Genomic DNA, 19250 nt, shown 5'->3' with positions numbered 1-19250 from the left:
GTGGGTCCCAGGCCCTGCCTCTTGCCTGGGGCAGCCGCAGTGATCCTCAAAATCCCCCGATGTACACGGCGCTTTGCCACAAGCCCTGCCCTTCCACATGGCGACAGCCCTGAGAAGCGGGTGGCACCGCACTGTGAGCCCCTTACACAAGCGAGAGAAATGAGAAATTGAGAGAGTGTGGCGTCCCCAGGATCACACAGCTCTTGGGGGCAAGAGAGTGCCAGTGCCTTTAGCCCCCGGCGCAGCAGGGAAGGGGCCTGGAGCTGGGGAGCGAGGCAGCTCTCTCCTTGGGAGGAGGGACACTCGGGAGGAGCAGCCAGGTTGGCCTCTGGGTGCAGAGCTGCCCTCAGCTGGGGCAGAGGCGGGGCTGATCCCCGGGGTGCTTCAGAGACCACCCTTGGTCCCAATGGGGACGTGGAGAAGGACCCAGCCCTTCCCACCCTCTGTGCGGCTTTCAGGCAGGTGAGCAGCAGAAGTTCCCCAGCTCAGGCCCATTCCAGGGGGCCCCACCCACCAGCAGGGGCCCTGGGGGCTCAGGTCCACCTCTTGCCTCCTGCAGAGCACGCAGGCCCATGAGAACAGCAGGGATAGCCGGCTGGCATGGACGGGCACCTGGGAGCACTTTGTGTCTACTGGATTCAACCAGGTAGGGGGTTCCTCCCGGAGGAGCAGGGCACGGCCAGGTGGGGACGTGTCCAGTCCTTTGGGTGGGGATGAAGCCAACGGGAGGCGGGGGACCGAGGGCCAGTTCCAGGCCTGTCCATATACGGCCTGGCTGTGCGGCCGGGTCTCAGAGCCTCAGGGGACTGACGGCTGCTGAAAACTGGCAGATTCCATTTGTAATAGCTCAGCCTGACCCCAGGAGCCATAGTGGCCCCACAGGGACCCAAGTCCACAGAGGGAACCGCCCCTCATCCTTTGTCACCTAAGGGTTCTTAAAGGGGCAGAACATGAAAACCCGAACTCTCTTTCCCTGGGGTGACTCCCATCCCCACTCCAAGCCCTGTTGTGGGGCAGGTGCCCCATGTCAGGCTGTACCCTCAGGCGCTGGGTTCCCTGGGAGCCCCCGGGTGGGGCTGAGGGACAGGCCCCTCTGAGCCCCTCTCTTGCCCTCCCTGCAGATGCGTGAGCACGAAGTGAAGCTGTGGGACACGCGGTTCTTCTCCAGCGCCCTGGCCTCCCTCACCTTGGACACCTCGCTTGGGTAGGAGCTGCGGCACGCAGGTGGGCTGGGGGTGCTGATGACCCAGGGTGCCGCAGGCAAGGGTACCTGATCCGGCCTGTCAGTGAGGCAGGCTGATCTCCGGGGTGTTCTGGGGTACCTGATCTGGGCTGCAAGGCCTTGCAACAGACACCTGGCCCTGTACCCCCGGAGCTTCCAGATGTCATGAGCAGCAGGTGCTCAGGTGCCCCTCTGGCCCCTGGTAGCAGAGTGGGCCCTTGGTCACTAGAGGTTTCATGGCCGGGGGTTGACACAGGTATGCTTGGCATTCAGGGAGAAGGTGTGATCCCGAAGTGCAAGAATACGCTTCATTTTTCTGTGGATGTTCTGGCAGGGCTGAGGCCCAGGGAGGCTCCAGGCTATGATAGGAGGGTGGACGTGGGCATTGTTGGACAGCCTGGCAGTTTGGAGGTGGAGGTGGAGGTGGAGGTGGGCTTTGGCTTATGCGGCCCACTGAGGTTTATGCGGCCTACTCCGCACCAGCCACATGGCTGTCTTGTTCTATCCGGAGGTGCATTCCCAGGTGGGGCTGGTGCCCAGGCAGCCTGGGGGGGCTCCAGGTGCACCTCATCCTTCCATCTGCCCCCAGAAGTGTGTGGAAAGGGCTTTTGGCAGTGCCTGGCGGGGTCCTGGCCAGGCACAGTCAGCTGTGTGCAGAGATGGCCTTGGCCCACTGCGGCTCAGGAGCCAGACACCAGGAGGCTCAGGGCAAGCATTTATGAGTGATTCATCTGTTCAGACCACCCACAACACAGCTGGGGAGACTGAGGCTGGGGGGGTGTTCAGAGACGTAGCCAGGCAGGGCCGGGGTGGAGAGACAGGGACTCCATCTGCCTTCTGAAGCTTCACCCGTGACTCATGAGGGCCTTGCTGGAATCTTCACAGGCAGGGGGATCCGAGAACGTCAGAGCCGGGAAAGGGGTGGTGCTTGGCAAGCTTATTCATTCTTCCATTGCATAACTGAGGAAACTGAGTCACAGGCAACAGTGACCTGTCCAGGCTCTGGGAGCAGCAAGGGTATGTGTCTGGGGGTAAGGAAGGCTGTGGGATCTTGCGGGGAGTCCCCAGAAGAGCTTCCACCTGAGTACCAGCGAGAGCTCCTGCCAAGGGCTTCCCCGGGCTGAGAGCTGCCCAGAGGAGGGGTAGGGGTCAGGGTGACAGTGACGCCCTTTCCCATCCTCTCACACCCAGGGAGGGGCTGAGAAGCTGGCAAGGCCCATTTTACAGATGAGGGAGGCAAAGGGGAGCAAGATTCGGCACCTTCCCTGAAGCCATATGGAGGGTAAGAGGCAGAGTCAGGGCTGCCCTCAGCCTCCTGCCTGCTCTGGGCATTGGAGATTCAGGGAGGAGTCAGTGGGACCCACCCCACCTTGAGGAGTCAGAGCTCCCAGGCCTTCAGACTCCACATCCAGGATCTGGCCCCATGTCCCCCATCCCGGGCCCGGAGCTGCCTGGCATCTTGTCTTCTAGACCTTTCTAGGTCAGACAGCCCCTTCCCTGCAGGGCCCCCAGCAGAGGCACTGGTGTGAAGGGACCCGGCATCAGTCACTTCCACCCACCACTTCCTGCCTTCCAGGCTCCGCCCCCAGTGGCAGGGTCCCCATCCCCTGCAAGCATCTCCTGCCTGGCCCCAGTGTGGCCTCTGGAGGGAGTTAATGATGCCCAGACCTCACGGTGCCACTGGCCAAGGCTGACCCTGTAATTACCACAGTTAAGAATAGCCTCGAAGGACCAGTGAGGACTGGAATTTCTCAAATGACTCCCAGATGGGTGGCCAGGCCAGGGTTCTCTCCCCTCTGCCCCCAAGCCCTGGCCCCTGCTCTACCAGCCCCCATGAAGCTGGTGGATGCCAAGGATGTATGCCAGCCCCCCAGCTGTTCTGAGAGGTGGCAGGTCCCCTGCACCCCCAGGCGTCCTGGAAGCTGGAGCCCCCCACTAACTCCCTGGGGTGCCGGGGCCTCTGAGCGAATCTGGGCTGAGCATGGAAAGTCTGGAGTGTCATCTGTGGGCACGGCTAATGGGGAGGTTGGCAACTGCATCCACTCCACCACTCTCGAGTTCTTCTGTTTTACAGATTTTCCATCTTGGCTTGGGCAAAACAGTGTGTACCCTTATGAGGGCTAGAGGAGGCCAGGGTTCGTGCACACACCCCGTCCCCTCCTCATCCTCACCCAGGGGCCTCCGCTGTGGTCCCACCTATGCTCTTCCCCTGACATTCGTGGAGTATCTCAGGGGAAGCCGGCCACAGTGAGAGGAGCAGGGGCTGGGAGCCAGGCCAGCCTTGAACACCAAGGTCCTGTCTGTGCTCAGGCAGCATCCACGGAGGGCTGCCCAGCACTTTGTGTGCCTGGCACCATGCTTGGCGCAGGGTGGAGGTGGGGGGATAACGAGAGGGACTGGCAGCCTGTACCAAAGGAACAGCTCATGTTTTGGTCTTGGAGACGCAGAGATACACCTGTCTTGGGTGCCGCGCTTCTGGGTGTGAATTGAGCGGGGATGAGTGTGTGAACGCCTGTGAGGGGGCTGAGTGAACTGTATCACCCCCTATCCCCATAGAAGTAGGGTCTATTGCTTCTGTAGCTCACAGTGGCCGTAAGCCCTCCCGCGTGGCCGGCAGCCCCATCCGTGGCTGGGGAGCAGGTGCTGGGGTCCTGTCTCCACTTACTGTGAGCACGTTGTCTTCCCTCCCTGCGGCCGCTCCTTTTCAATAGACGAGGTTGCCAGGCATGAAACAAGAGCATGTGTCGTCCACATGGCCCAGGGCCTGCTGCAGTGAGCACCTGGTGATGGGGGCTCACACACCCCCACGCCTGCCCCTGGTCCCTGGCCTAGAGTCTGGGGGCTTGTCCCGGGTCGAGGCTGCATCTCAGCTTGGTCGCCCCCTGGCTGGGTTCTCCCCTTCCCCGAAGCCCTGATCTGATGGCACACTCCAGACGCTGTTCCTGGGAAGGCTTCCTTTCTTTGGGCCCTGCCACCCCCCTGCCACTGCCCCTCGCCACCATCCCACTCGGTCAGGTTTGCTTTGCAGTGAAAACATTTCTTCAGCAGCCGCCGTGTTCAGCAGCAGCCTTAGGCCCACAAAGGCCCCTTTGACGGTGTAGCCACGGGCGGGGGGAGGCAGGCCTGGCGGCAGCCACTCCCCTAATGGGACCCAGGCCTACAGGAAATCCACCTGGGCTGCCGCCGCTGCCTCAGGAAGAAGGGGCCCCACCCAGGCCCACTGCCACCACCCACTGCCCGCCATGACCCACGGCCCGCCTCCTCCCTCCTCGTGCCAGAGCCTTCAGCAGCCGCTAATTGAATCCAGAGCCTCGCGTGGCTGGGCCTGACTCGGCGCTGACATCAACACCCGGCGGGGCCTGCTCCCTGGGTCTGGCTGGGCTGACTCTGTGCCACCAGGGGTGAGCCTGAGTGCTGGGGGCTAGGGCCATGACCTGTGGGACAGTGGCATGGGGTCTGCAGGAGGCTCACTGCAGCATGTTCTGGGTGCCCCTGCAGCGGCAGCCCAGTGGGTCCCCTCCCCTCCATCCCACTGAGGGTAACAGGAAAAGGTGCTGTGTATCCACCACTGTCCCCAAGCTCCCTGCACCCAGTCCAGGCCACAGCTGCACTCAGCATCCCTGCCCCCACCTCAGCATGCAGCCTTCCTGGAAGATGCTCCGACTTCTAGGGTTTCCGGAAAGCCTGGGCACATCCCTAATGCAGAGGCTGAGGGGGCATCCCAAGGCCACCATCCTGGCACCATCTGCAAGCCAGCCTGGGCCCTTTGTTCCTGTCCCCCAGCTTCTCCTGCTTGCTGGGGCTCGGCCCCTTTCTCCCCACCCATGGGGTCCCTGCCTTTGATGATTCACACTTCCCCTCCCACCAAAGCCCTCACTGTAGCCAGGGGCAGAAGGCAGGGAGCAGGATTTCCTGCTGCGCCCATGCTGGGCAGTGGAGTGGCATGGGGCTGGGGCCATGCAAACCGCTTGGCTCTCCTGGGACGCTGTAGGGAAGGTCCTGGAGGCCGCCTGGTCCCAGGACCATCCATGAGTCCTGGAATGAGAGAGCCCAGGGCCCTGTCCCTAGAGGAAAGCAGGCAGTGAACTGCCCATCAGACCAACCCACGAGGGCCTCACCTGGCCTCACATCTGCCACAAGCCTCTCCCAGCTGCACATGGGCCAGAGCTCCTGCTGGCAGAAGACCGGGCCTGGGGAAGGTGAGGCTCCCCGACCCGTCCTTGTCCGAGGCCAGAGGCAGCCCTGCTCCTACCTGGGCCCAGCCTCACCGCATTCAAGCCTAGGGTGGATGGCACCCAGGTCAGGACACCTGGGAGGGCTGCCCAAGCCCAGAGGCTGCTGACTGAGGGCCCCGGCTCCCCACAGTGAGGGCCGCTCCTTCTTCATCTCCCTCCACCCAGCCCTTCTACCCTGGGGCTGAGCCCAAGAAACACACTTCATCTTTTATTTTTTCTTACAAAAGGCCTTCATATCATCGTTTGTCTTACAAAAACCAAAGTCCTTGTCTCTGAGTTTGAAAAACATCTTCCCAGAATAAATGGGAAAGGATCTCTTATAAATATATATATATTTTAAAAAAGCAAAACATGTTCCTAAAGCATCTTCCTTTCCAGTTTCTTTTGTTCCTTCGCTTCCTGGGGCCAAGGCTAGAGTCACACAGCCGCCCACCCGCTCTCCCTCTGCTCTTTCCGGGAGCTTCCTTCACTGGCCCCCAGAGTCTGCCTGGAGTGGGAGAGCCCAGCAGGGCCCAGGCATGCGTTACCAGCACATGGCAGGGCCCGCCGTGCCCAGGGACTGCACGTTGCGGAGGGCAGGGCGGACACCGTCCTCATAGGCACTCGGTTCTGGGGACGTTAGGGCTCGTCAGCTGGGCCATAGCATCTCACAGATGAGGAGACCCAGGTCCAGAGGGGACAGGGCCCAGCTGTGGTCACACAGCCCTGTCTGCACACGTCCCCGAGGTTGGGACTGAGAACTTACATGGTGTGGCAGCAGGAGGGGGCTGGCCATCTCAGTGGCTGAGAGCCCGGCCCCAGCTGCCCTGTCTCTCTCTGGCTTAGATGTAGGGCTTTGCGTGGAGGGGTGACTGGAGGCCAGGCCCTGGGAAGCCCATGAGTGGCACCTCACACTCAGACCTGCTGGGCAGGGCCTCTCCACCGCCCTCTGTTGCCTTCGGGCCTGGCTCCAAGGGGGCCTTCACTCCCTCCAGTTCCAGGGGCCCAGCCCCTGGCCCCACCTGCCCTTTGTCCTGAGCCGCTGCTGCCATGGCCCGCCCCCGCCGCACACAGTAGGCTGCCCCCACCGCAGCCAGCGCGGCCAGGAGCACCGCAGCCAGGGCGGGCGCAATGAGGAGCGGCAGGTTGCCCTCGCGGGCCTGGGTGACTGGGGCGTGGTTGGAGTGGACGGCTGGGGGTGTATGGGCCTCCCCGCAGGCCTCCTCGCCCTCCGGGACCCGCCCGGGCCCCAAAGGCATGACACAGATGGAGTAAGTGGCGTTGGGCCGCAGCTGGGTGACCGTGTACTCAGTGAGCGAGGCAGGCAGCCGCAGCGTCACCAGCCGCTTATCAGGGCCCGATAGGTTGCGGTAGGTGAGGCGGAGGCTCCTGAGCTGCACGGAGCTCCCCTGGAGGTAGCGCTGCAGCCCCACACGCAGGGAGGTGGGGCTCACCGGCTCAATGCCCAGGGTCAGGGGCTGTGGTGGCCTCAGTGTGACTGGTGTAGGGCTGGGCCGTGTCCCCTGCCCCATCCGGCTCTCACAGTACAGGCCTGTGAAGCCCTCAGGGCACAGGCACGCCAGGTGGTGCCGTGCCCCCAGGTGGCATGTGCCCCCATTGAGGCAGGTGGACGGTGGGCAGTCCTGGGGCTGGGGGACAGGCCCTACAGTCGGTGGGGCAGTGGAGGGCGGGCTGGGGGCCTCAGTGGCCGGCTCTGTGGGGCTAAGCCAGGTAGGAGCCAAGCTAGAAGACAAGGGTGTGGGCTCCCACACCACAGGCCTCGTGGTGGGCACTGTGGCTGTGGTGGTGGTGGCTGGGCAGCCAAAGTCGGCGTAGTCAAGCTCCAGGAGCAGCCGGCCCGCGTTCTTGGGCGGGAAGTGGCAGCGCGTCTCCTCAGGGCTGGCCAGTATGACGTGGCTCTCGCGCACCCAGGGGCCAAACCAGCTCAGGGGGCACACGCAGTTGAAGGGGTTGCGGGCAGCTGCCAGCAGCCGCAGGCGAGGGAAGAGGCCTGAGAGGTCTCCAGGCAGGGCCTGCAGGCTTAGGTTGCTCACGTCCAGCTCCTGCAGGGCAGCCAGGCCGGCCAGGTCCTCGGGCCGCAGCTGGGCAATGCGGGTGTTGCCGGCCAGCCGCAGGCGTGTCAGGCCCCGGAGGCCTCGGATCACAGGTGGCACTCGCTCCAGCTGGTTGTCGGACACATCCAGGTCGTGGAGGTTGCGCAAGCGGCTGAAGAGCCCCTCGTCCAGCTGCTGCAGCCCCAGACCGGCCAGCCGCAGCGCCTCCACATTGGCAGTGTCCAGGATGCCGGGCTCCAGGGCCAGGAGGCTGTTGTGGCTGAGGTCCAGCAGCAGCAGGCGGGGCAGGCGCAGCAGGGGCAGTGCCCGCAGCTCGTTGTCCTGCAGCTTGAGCTCCAGGAGGCGGTCGAGCGTGTCGAAGGCACCAGGCTGGATGTGGCGGATGCGGTTCTTGCCCAGGTAGAGGCGCTCGAGGCGCCGCAGGCCACGGAAGGTCTCATTGGTGATCTCATGCAGCCTGTTGGCTGTCAGGTCCAGGTTGCTGAGGTTGGCGAGTGGCTGGAAGACCCCGCTGGGCAGGCTGGCGATCTGGTTCTGTGACAGGTCCAGGAGCTGCAGGCCCGGCAGGCCGGCAAAGCTGCCTGCATCGAGCGTGGTGATGCCGTTCTCAAAGACGTACAGCCCCACCGTGTCGGGTGGCACGTCTCGGGGCACCGTGGTCCCCTGGCGGGCAGTGCAGAAGACTGTCTGTGGCTGGCTGCACTGGCAGCCGGATGGGCAGCCCTGCACCCCAGGCCCCAGGGCCAGGAGCAGGAGCAGCGGCAGCAGCAGAGGGACCCTGGAGCACATCTTCTGTCCCTGGGAGCACAGAGGAGGCAGAGACAGAAGACTGTGAGTCAGGGGCCTAGAAGGCAGCCACGCCAGCAAGAGCCAGAGGGAATTCACTGCTCCTGCCCCCAAATGCAAGAGAACCCAATGGTTATGAGTCAGGTCTCCAGTGCCCCGACCCAGGTTCTGTCCCAGCCCCGTCACTCCCTCACTGTGTGACCTTGTCATTATATCCAATGCACACCGAGGTCATCATGGGGCGTGACATCCACTGAACGTGCAGTGACCATGCACTGCTTCCTCCTGAACCCCAGGCCCTCCTGCCTCTGCCTAGGTAGGTTCCCCCATCCCCTGCCTCGGAGATGGACAGGGAAGGAGAGAATGGTGGGACTTGGAGTGGCAGCTCCTCCCTACAGGGTCTGGAAGAGGGGGCAGGCAGGCAGCTGGGTGGGTGTGTAAGCAGAGAAGCTGGCTGCCTTGGCCGCTGGCTCCTGCTGCCACGCTCCGTGTCCCGCCCCCCTTGGAGGAGGGAATGCAGTGGGAAGACTTCACATGGAAACTATGGGATCCATGTTTTTCCACTTGGGCAGTCAGACCTGCTTAGGCTGGGGGCTGCGGGCCACCAGGAAGTGGCCGGCGGGAAGGTTCCTGGAGGGGGGGCAGAGGCCACAGGCATTGGCAGGTGTCCCCTGTAAGGGAGGGAGGCGGGGAGCTGAGGCTGGTGACAGAGCTGGAGCTGGGGGGCCACAGGGCTCAGGTGGGAACACTGGCTACATGGCAGCCCCAGGGGCAGTGTCAGGCCTGGGAAAACTCTGCAGAGTCATTCATCTACTTTTTTTTTTTTTTTGAGACGGAGTCTTGCTCTGTCACCCAAGCTGGAGTGCAGTGGCGAGATCTCAGCTCACTGCAACCTCTGCCTCCGGGGTTCAAGCAATTCTCCTGCCTCAGCCTCCCATGTAGCTGGGACTACAGGTGCCAGCCACCATGCATGGGTAATTTTTGTATTTTTTTTTTTTTTAGTAGAGACAGGGTTTCACCACATTGGTCAGGCTGGTCTCGAACTCCTGACCTCAGGTGATCTGCCCGCCTCAGCCTCCAAAAGTGCTGGGATTACAGGCGTGAGCCACCGCGCCTGGCTTCATCTACTGTTTCTTGGAGTCTGCCCTGAGCTGGGCACCAAGAAAGATGAGCAGCAGCCATCCCCTTGGCAGTGATGGTGCAAGTCCTTCCCATGTGCCAGCGAAGTGGGAAGGACGAAGGAACACTTAAGTGTTTACCGTCACCTCAGGTAGCCCCCCAGCAGCCACGTCAGGGCAGACAGAAGAAAGCAGGGCTCATGGAGGTGCAGGGACTCGCTGCCATTGCAGTGCCAGCAAGTCCGAGCCAGAGCCCAGGTGTGCAGCAGCCGCCTGTGATGGATGCATGCCCTCCAGATGCCCTGGGGGCGGGGGCTCCCACCAGCTGCTCCAGGCTCTAGATCTTAGCTGCACTGCCGAAGTCAGGCAGGTCTGTGGCTGGCCCCCATCACCTAGACTCCTGGGGAGACCGCTGGGGCCGTCCCCAGGAGCAGCCATCCCCACTTTGGCACCCCTAGAAGTCCCTGAGCCTCATACGGGGTGCCAGCCCGTCCCCAGGAAGCATCCTGCCCAGTGGCGCCTGCAGCTCACACAAGAGCCCTTTGTGCTGGAGCCCGGGCTTCCCCTTCCCCCACACAGGACGTGCAGGTAGTCCAGGGAACACGACCCCGACCCAGCCTGCACTCCGCCCCAGGCTGGGGGGACCCGTCCATGGGGCTCCCTCTCCCCAAGGTACATAGGTTCCTGGAATGTGAGAAGGAGGAGCAGGTGGTCCCAGGACAGATTAGACAAGTCACTGGTGAGGTGGCCACTGGGGTCTGTGGGTAGCTCGAGGTGAAGGAAGGAGCCCTTGTCCCCGGGATTGGGCCCACGCAGGCCCTGCCCACCTGTAGTATCGCGCTGCCAGAGTCGTCTCCCCTAGGAGCTACCGACCCTGAGCCCCTAGCCAGTTAGTGACAACAAGCGCCCTTCAGAGGCCAGCAGGCTAAGCCTCCCCAACCTAGTGGTGTCCCCCTTGCTGTCGTGTGCCCCCTCACCTCCCTGAGGTGAGACCCAGCCTGCCTTTGCCATAGGTGTCTCCAGGCCCACTTGGCTCAGCTCTGCCGAGTGGACAGCCCAGGAGGGCCTGGCACTGAGTACTGGTAGAAGTTAGCACCCCAAACCCCAGGCACACATCCCTGGCCGGGCCTGCCCACCCCAGGGGGTCTCGTGTCTGATGACCTAAGGCCCTGGGGCCACACCCCCAGCCTTCTCCTCCCCCATGGGACCCGCTCCACCCTCACTGACTCAGAGGACGGCGGGTGCGGCCTGGCCTCCAGATGTGGGCTGTGAGTGACCCCCACCCACACCATGTCCATGTGGGGGGTGAGGCCACCTCTGCCTGAATTAGCCCTCCCAGCAGGGCCAGGACAGGGTCAGGAAGGGTACAGCCAGGTTCCAGGGTGGGAGGGGATCCTCCACGTGGCCAGCCTCAGCTCCCCTTGGGCCTCGTTTAAGGTCACAGTTAAGAGCTGTCACTCCAGGCAGGCAGCCCTGGGCTCAGAGGTGTCCAAGCTGTGAGGCCACAGACAGTGACTTTGCTCTCACACCTCGATTTCTTCATCTGAGTATCTGGGACACTTCAGGGCTGCAGTGGGGGATGCATGTGGAGTCCTCAGCCCTGCGAGGCCAGGTGTGCAGGCCAGCTCTTAGGGGCACGTGCTGGGGGGTGCTCTTCGCCCTGCACTGGGGAGGGGGACCAGCCGTTGCTCTGGGCTCCGTAATCTGTTGGGTCTTTAATCAGCAAGGTTGTGAAGGGGGAGGGGATGCTGTGGGTCCATCTGGCCACAGGGTGGCTTTCCGGCTGACAGGTAGTGAGCTGTGGGATGTGCGTCCCTGTCAGCAGGACAGGGGTCTAGGTCAGGACTGTGGGCTGGGGTCCTGGGCTGACCACCCAGCAGGCAGCAGCCAGCCTGCTTCCCAGCCCTGTAAAATGTGCAGTGAGCTCTTTTGCCTGAGCCCCAATTCTGCCCCCACAGCAAAGGGAGGAGGGAGGAGGCAGCGCTGGAGCTTTGGAAAACCCCAGAGTTTGTAAGCTACAGGCTGGCAGCTCTGAGGGCGCCGCCAGGGGCTCCTGGCGCTGAGAACCCATCAGCCAGCCCCGAGAGGAACCGAGCGGGGGAAGGCTGACCGAGAGGAACCCAGCAAGGGAAGGCTGACTGTGGAGGGGACGGTGGCAGGGGACAGAGGCCAGAGTTCCTTTCTCAACTGTGGGCCTAAGTTTCTCACCTCTGGAGTTGGTGCAAGCAGCCCTGCCCCCTCACCCTCTGGAGTTGTAGTTTTCTGTTGTTCTGTTTGTTTTTAAATGGGGAAGTTCTTTTAACAAGTTCTGGGAGCTGTCCCGCCCGCCTGGGGTCTGGGCGTGTGCTTGGTGTGTGCATGGGGCTGGAGGCTGTCTACAGGTCACACTGTGGTTGCTGCAGTCTACCCACCCTTCTACCTAGTGATCCCAGGACCTGGGCTTTGATATTTGATCCACTAGTCAGGCAGGGAGGTGAGACCTTTTCCTCTGCCCAGTGCAGGAGGTGTTCCGGAGGCAGCCCTGGGATTCGGGGACATTGAGGGGTGGGAAGATGACAGCAAGGGTCTGGGGTCTCCCTCCTCCACCCAAGTTCCTCAGCCTTGCTGAGTGCTGCTGCCAGCCTTGCCCTCTCCCTGGCACAGTAGCTGGCATAGGGCGACAGGGTCCACAGCCCGGCCACAGCCCCCACCTCAGCCCCCATCGTGCAGTGGGCGCTGCTCCTGGCGCCTGTGTCTGGGGTGACTTGGTTTGTGCTCGGGGCACTTGGCTAAGTGGTCGGTAAACATTCACCGCAGAGGGCGTTACTCATAAACGCAGAACCCTGCCTGCCCCCTGGGCGCGGGTACTACTAAGGGAGAGGGCTTCAGGCCAGCTTTATACAGATGGAACGTCCCCACACCAAGGCTGCCCTTCACCCTGGGGGCTGAGGAGCGGGGGTGGGGTATCTCTGGTTCTGGAACGGGGCATGTGGTGGGTGAGCTGTCCTTTGGCGGCCCCCTTCGGCACAGGACTTCAGGGAGGGGCACTATGAGTAAGGAGGACAAGGCACTCGTCATCTCAACTCCCAGGGGGACGCCCACCCACCCCTGGGGTACACCACACACGCCCAGGGTCAGGCGGGGACGGGCGAGGGGATAGCATGGCTGGGGTGGGACTCAGGCATCTGGTGACCACATCAGCCTCTGGCAAGCACATCTCACTGATCCTGGGGCAGGCAGTGTGCCTGCTGAGTAGGGGACAGGCTTGGACAGAAAGACAGTCTGAGGCCAGTACGCCCCTCCTGCGCCGTATGCTTCAGAGTGGGTGCAGGACGGGCGCTGCAGGTCTGACCCTGAGACTCCGGGCCCCTGCTCCTCATGCTGGCCCGCCAAGGCTCTGTGTGGCCGGCCAGGCCTGGCAGCAGCCCAGCCCCGGGAGTCCGCCAACCCCTCCAGGCAGGCGGGACTGTGCCGGCGGCCAGGACGGCTGGCTCCAGTTTCGCTGACGTGTCCGAGGAGGCGCAGGGCCCGGCTGGGTCCGCCCCGTCTCCCCTTCCTTGGGACACAACAGTCCCAAGGGTAGGGCAGAGAGGTCAGGGGTCGTGGGCTCTCACAGAAGGGGCAGAGAGGGCTGGGCCTCGCTCGAGTTCCTCAGGGACTACGGCAGGTAGGCCCTCCCTATAGGCACGGGGACCCCTGGCTGGTGATTGAGCGGGGGTCCCCATGGGTGTCAGCCTCTTTCTTACTCCATCCACCACCCCAAGCTGGTGCTCTTCATTCCACAGATAATGCCACAGCCAGGAGCTCAGTCAGGCACTCACACGCTTTGTGACCTCACCCAAGCAAACTCCCCTCTCTGGGCTTCCGTCTCCCACCTGTGACGCCAGCGCTTTGCCCCCCCAGGCTGCACATCAAAATCACCCAGGAAGCTTTCTAAAAAACCTCCATGCTGGGGCCCCACCCCCAGGCCAATTAAACAAGAAATTCTGCCGGGCACGGTGGCTCATGCCTGTAATCCCAGCACTTTGGGAGGCCAAGGCAGGAGGCTCACGAGGTCAGGAGATTGGGACCATCCTGGCTAACATGGTGAAACCCCGTCTCTACTAAAAATACAAAAACATTAGCCGGGCGTGGTGGCAGGTGCCTGTAGTCCCAGCTACTTGGGAGGCTGAGACAGGAGAATGGTGTGAACCTGGGAGGCAGAGCTTGCAGTGAGCCAAGATTGCGCCACTGCACTCCAGCCTGGGAGACACAGCAAGACTCCGTCTCAAAAAAAAAAAAGAATTTCTAGGAGTGAGACCCAGGCAGAGCTGTACTTTGGAGAAGCTCCTTGAGCGAGTCCTCCGCACAGCCAGGGTTCAGAACACCAGGACAGAGGGCTGCAAAGGGGACAGTCAGGATGTCAGCTCGTCTTCCTGTGCAGAGAGGAGGCTCTGGATCCTGGAGCAGGTGTGGACCAGCTGGCAGGGCTGGGAGAAGGGCAGGCACAGTGCCTTCCCTCCTCCTTCCACCCAGGAGGCTGGCCCAGCCCCAGGTGGGTGCCTTCAGTAGCACCAGGGGTAACTTGGCAGCTGCCAGACCTGTTAGCCCAGGGCAGGGAGACCAGTGACTAAGGCCAGGCCCCAGTTCAAGTGAGCCCCTGGGGGGGTGGGACGTGCCATCGTAGTCACAAGAGGTGCAACCTGTCAGGGAGGACACCTGTGGCCCTGGGAGCTGTGCAGTGGCTGCAGCCCAACTAGAAATGGGCCAGTCCAGATGCCACTTTTGGCACGCGGCAGGTGTGATGCCACCAGGGCTGGGCCCTCACACGGGGCCTCCTCACTGCCCTGTCCCCACCCAGGGGCAAGCACCCATCTAGTAAGGCCCTAACCTGCAATTAACCCTGAACTTGCCAGAAGAACACCTTAGTCACCAAGGAAGGCCACCAGCCCTAAGCTTCTTGGGCCTGGGGGTCTGAGAAGGAAGTGGCCCTGGAAGGGGTCTTGCCCTTCTCAAGCTCCCCAAGCCGAACCCCCCACAATCACCCAGGGTTCTTGGCCAACCCGTGGCAGAAATGGCATCCCTGGGGTCTGTGAGCTGATCAATGGGCAGTTGGGATGGATTCAGGGAGACAGAACAGGACCTGGCCACTGAACCACAACCCTGCCCCCGCACTGCTCTCAATGCCCAGCCGGGCTCGGGGCCCAGGGCCAGCAGGGGCTCCAGCGGCCGCCCCAGCCCCTTCCCGGTGCAGGCCGGCTCCCTCCTCCCTCCTTAATTAAATCTCTCAGGCAGCCCCTGAGGAATGTCAGAGCCTTATTGCATTCCCCACGAGGAGTCTGGTGGGGGCTGTCTCCAACCCTGGAGAATAACTGGCCCCTCGCCTGCCCCCACTGCCCCCCCAAAACCGAGGTGGCCTGAGGGAGCCTCCTCCAGCCTCCTCACACCCAGGGAGGCTGGAATGAGGAAAAGCGGGGGAGGCCGGCGGCCCAGCGCGGAGGGAAAGCGATCCGGCTGACTCTGGAATGTGGAAACCGATAAAAGGAAGGAGGCTGAGGCCCTGCCCCTCCTGGTGCAAGCAGGCTCCCCCAAACACCCACACCCACTCCCAAATAAACAGCCCTGCTCCAGTCACGAGCACACAGACACGCCCACGCCAGACACACGCCCACTGGGCAGTGCTCCTGCAGACACACACACACACACACACACATGTGCACCCTCCCCCTTCTCCAAGAACTCACGCAAATTCCACAGCAGTGAGGGGAGCTGGTTTTCTTGGCAGCACAGAGCCTTGGGCTCCCCAGCCCAGGGAGGGGATTCTAAGGGCAGCTGATGGGGGGTCCAGGAGAGGTCACTAACAGAGTTAGGTGGCCTTGCTACCCTCCCATGAGCTCAGGGCTGGCCAGTGGTCAGGGATAGCCATCCTTGTGGGCAGCCTCCCCTCTACACACCTCTGCTCACTGGCAGGACTGGCTGTCTGGCCTGCTGAGGTGGGAGCTCCCTCCTGGGCTCAGCAGGGCCCTGCTTTCTTGTTCCCAGAGGCTACCCAGTGTTGTGTTGGGACTCACTTATAAGCCCAGGCAAGGACTTAATTCTCTTTACCTGGGACTTGTCCCAGCTCCCCCGGGGCTGTCAGTGGGGGTGACAGTAATGGGAGCTAGGAGCCGCGGACCCATCTCCTGCCCGGGCCATCTCCCTTGCCATCTCCCTGGCCCCTGGGCTGCGTGCCAGAGGGGCCTTCCTCGGGTAAGCACAGGTCTGGGCAGTGTCTGAGAGGCTCCTTATGCTGAATCCCATTCTCCCATTCCCAGAATATGGAGAGAGAGATGCCATCTGGACAAATGCCCTGGGACCCCAGCCCCCAGCCCCATCCCCATCCCCATCTGACCCTCTGGACCCACAGGTATCAGGACAGCTGTTGCAACGTGCAGGAGACGGGGGCGGGGAGGGGACAGGCAGTGCCCGGCCCCCAGGCTGGCATGCGTACGCGCATCCTCCCTCCCCAGGCCCAGGGGAGGCTAGATAATGGTCTGGAGGGGATCCAGCTGGGCTGCTCATCACCAGAGCCTCTTCCTGCCTCTGACACTCTGTTTACAGAAGCTCCAGGCCAACTCCCCTGGGAGAAGAGAGTAAACTCAGGGGACTGCTCCCCATCCCCCACCCGCCTGCCCCAGCTCTGTTGGGTTTTTGTCAATAGCTGGGCCCATCCTGGACTTTGCTGCCCACTGGACTGGCCCTAATGGACCCTGCTTGGAAGGTCCCAGCCCGGCCACCCCTCTATGCCCTCAACACCCAAAGTGCAGTCTAGTGTGAAGGAACCTTGGAGATTTTATCCAGTCCCCAGCCCTGGAGGCTCTCAGCCCGGGGAAGGGGGCTCTAGGTCCCGCTGCCTCTCTCCAGAGCCTTACCTGTCCTTGGTGCAAAAGGCATGGGGACACCTAGACCCCCAGGACCCCTTCCTTCCACCCTGCACCCTCCACCCCTGAGCCACAGCAGGGGAGGCGGTCAGTGACCCTGATGTGGCAATCGTTAACGAATCGGGGAGCGGCAGAATGGTTGGCACCAATCGGCTGGCCTGCCAGTGACCACAGGGGACCTCAGCAGTCCTCAGGCCCCAGCACTGCCAGCCCAGGGACACAAAGGACTAGGCTGGCTCCAGGCCACTGGGTTTGCAGCCCAAGCAAAGCCCCTTCCCTGGCAGAGGCAGAGACCCGGCACCCTGATACCCGGAGCTCTAAGGGCCCTGGCCAATACAGGTCCATCCCCCACCTGGAAGGATGGGCATCGGACGCCCACCAGCCACTCCCCGCCCCTCCCTAGGGCTGCATATCTGTAGCCCCCAGCTGTGCTTTGAGTGACAAGGGTCCAGAGGACTCCAGGCAGCCCTTCTGCACAGCAGCACCTAGTGCCGGACCCCAGGAGGCAAAAGTAACCCAAGCCTGCGGCTTGGCTATCCCCCTCAAAGGGGTTTGATTCATAAAACTGGTCACGCCGGAGGCCCAGCCGTGGGAGGAGGAAGCATGGGACGGGGTGTTTATTTTGTCTGCTTGCAGCCTCGCGGGCTCACCGCACACTCAGTCGGGCACCCTGGCCGGCCGCGGGGCTGTCGGCGTCCCAGGACGGCGGGGGAGGGAGCGCACAGGGCCTGCCCGCCGGGCGGCCCAGGTGACCGTGCGGGGCTGGGGCCGCGGTCCCGTCCGAGAGTGCATGTGTGCGCGCGGCGGCGGTCCCCACGCGTGTGCACAGCCTGGCCGTGGCGCCCCCTCCCCCGCCCGCAACCCCCCAGCCCCGCAGAAACTCACCGGGAGGCGGCGGCGGCGCAGGGAGCCGGGCGGGGCAGGCTGCGGCCTCAGTCTTTCCCGGCCGCTCGGGCCCGAGGGGGTCCTGGGTCCCGAGGCAACCGCGTTCGGGTACGCGTCCACCCGCCCCGGGCTCGGGCTCCGGAGTCGGCTCGCTGGAGGCAGGTCGCGCCTTAAGAGTCCCGGGGGGCGGGCCCGCCGCTGCAGGGGGCGGGGCCTCTCCCCATTGGCCGGGGCGGAGCCGCGTGGAGACACGCCCCTTCCCCACCGAGGGGCTCGTGGGCCGGGTTGCCCTGGCCCTCACCCTGCGGCCTCCCGACCTGGGCGGGGAGACCTTGCCCGTCGTGGGTTTGCCGGATGACACTGGGCAGGTTTCTGCTTTCTGTGTAAAAAGCGAGAGACTATTTAGGAATCCTAAGCGTCACAGCCCAGATGCCTATGAGGCACCAGGCAGGTGACAAATGCCAGAAGTCCACCCCAGGGCCTCTGCGGCCCTGGAGAGGCGGGATGGCGGGAGTGGGGCTGGTAAGGCCTGAGTCCTCATGACCAGCCCGGGCCAGCTAGAGCTTTGGATTTTTGAAGAGAAACTGGAAATCCAGATTTTTAGGTGAAATCTCTCAATGTGTTATTGTTGGTAGCTAATCCCAATTTCAAAAAACTCCTGGCAGCCCACACAAAGCCCTTTCAAGAGCCTCCTAAGTACAAACTCCAATGCCAAATCTGAGCTCAGGGTCCTCTTAGCCACGACAGCCTTCAGAGTTGTGAGCAGCCCTGGACTCTCTTCCCCACCATATTATGAGATGAAGGGGCTGTGTCAGGGAGGGCAGTGGTGGTCTGCCCACAGCCCCACAGTTACTGGCAGCTTCAAGCCTGAGATGTGGAGGCATAGGGGTGGTCACCGTCGGTGGGTGGGGCCTGGGCTGCAGTTGACAGTGGCCCTTGATTGGGCAGGAGGGGCGGGTGCCAGGGGCTGGACTAGTCCAAAAAAATCCCCTGCCTTGGAGGATTCCAGGAAAACACTCTGCCCTCCTCCCCCTCCGCATTTGTGGTCAGTCATGCCTCAGAGCCTTTGGGGGCCCAGCTCAGCTCCTGACTTCCGGAGAGCCTTGGGACACCCACACCCCCTCCAGCCCGGCCTGTAGCCAAGGCCCTTGGCTGGGCTAGCTCTAGTCTTTGGGGGGCCTGAAGGCTTATCCCTGGGAGGCTGGGCCACACCAGCTGGAGGGTTTCCTAGTCTCTGGAGGACTCAGTTATCTCCAGAAGACAGGATGGCCTCTGTGTCTAGCCGTCAAGGGCTAAGCAGGGTCTGGCAGGGACAGTCACCTTCTGGACCTCCCGTCCACAGGGCCCTCTCCCCACAGGGCCCCTTTCTAGGGCTGGCGGGGCTCCACACCCCATACGTTTCTCAGTCTACGTGGATTAGGGCATGGCTTGCGGACCTCTGTTCCTGGGTTGGGGCTGGCCTTTGGGTGCATTTAGTGCAGGCTTTATGGGAGTTTTTACAACTTTGAAGGCACTGCTAACATTGAAAAATCAGGTGGTTTCATATTAAAATGGGGCTTCCCAGCTTGCATTGAACAGGAACTCTCACCTGGGGCTGAGTGGCGGTTGCTCCCTCTGCCAAAATGTGGGCTCATGGGTCACCCCAGTCCCCACCACTCCCTGCTGCCTCCTGCCAAGCTGTGCACTCACTTGAGTTTCCTGCCCGGCCCCAGAACCATCTGAGCTTCCAATCAGTGCTGTGCAGCCTCTTGTCGGACTGTTTCCCTGCCTCTTCCCTTGGCCCTGTGTCCTCTGAAGCCCTCAGAAGCATCCGCAGATGCCCAGGGTCAGGGGTAAAGAGGGCTCCAAGAGCCTCCAGCCTGGCTTTCCTCAAGGAACAGGACCTCCTGATGGCCTTGAAGCTTCTCACCTCTGTGGCTGGTTCTTGCAGACGGAGAGACCCCATCTGCCTGGTGTTCACCCCCTGCCCCAATCCTGTGCCCTGGCCTTACACAGGTCCCCACTTACCCAGAGGCTCAAGGGAAGCTTTTAGGAGACCCCTCTCAGTTTATCCAACATTGCCTTGTATGGTT

At 62.6% G+C, this 19250-nt stretch overlaps 2 protein-coding genes and 1 long non-coding RNA gene across 12 annotated transcripts in view; 2 read left to right on the top strand and 1 right to left on the bottom strand.

Annotated features, from left to right (window-relative positions):
• CORO7 (coronin 7) overlaps window positions 1-19250 on the top strand; it is an 86895-nt gene that overhangs the window by 37963 nt on the left and 29682 nt on the right. For all 10 annotated transcript variants that reach the window (XM_054533191.1, XM_054533190.2, XM_024233081.2 and 7 more), the window contains 2 exon segments: window positions 560-646; window positions 1122-1204. In XM_054533191.1, coding sequence (XP_054389166.1) covers window positions 560-646; window positions 1122-1204 — 170 coding nt within the window.
• Window positions 1212-5807, top strand: LOC134760418 (uncharacterized). Its single transcript, XR_010137815.1, has 2 exons — window positions 1212-2239; window positions 2414-5807. It is a non-coding gene; the product is annotated as an uncharacterized LOC134760418 (long non-coding RNA).
• On the bottom strand, window positions 5653-17555 carry VASN (vasorin). Its single transcript, XM_002826067.6, has 2 exons — window positions 17179-17555; window positions 5653-8309 (listed from the first exon to the last, which is right to left on the bottom strand). Exon 2 carries the CDS (start codon window positions 8298-8300, stop codon window positions 6279-6281), a length of 2022 nt encoding a protein of 673 aa, XP_002826113.2. The 5' UTR covers window positions 8301-8309; window positions 17179-17555; the 3' UTR covers window positions 5653-6278.

The sequence above is a fragment of the Pongo abelii genome, chromosome 18, assembly GCF_028885655.2.
Source record: "Pongo abelii isolate AG06213 chromosome 18, NHGRI_mPonAbe1-v2.0_pri, whole genome shotgun sequence".
In the NCBI taxonomy this organism is placed as follows: Eukaryota; Metazoa; Chordata; class Mammalia; order Primates; family Hominidae; genus Pongo; species Pongo abelii.
The sequence above is the reverse complement of the archived record's forward strand: the minus strand, read 5'-3'. Positions and strand labels throughout refer to the sequence as shown.

Coding starts and splice junctions, on each gene's coding strand:
- VASN (XM_002826067.6), bottom strand. CDS start 8,300: ATGTGCTCCAGGGTCCCTCTGCTGCTGCCGCTGCTCCTGCTCCTGGCC.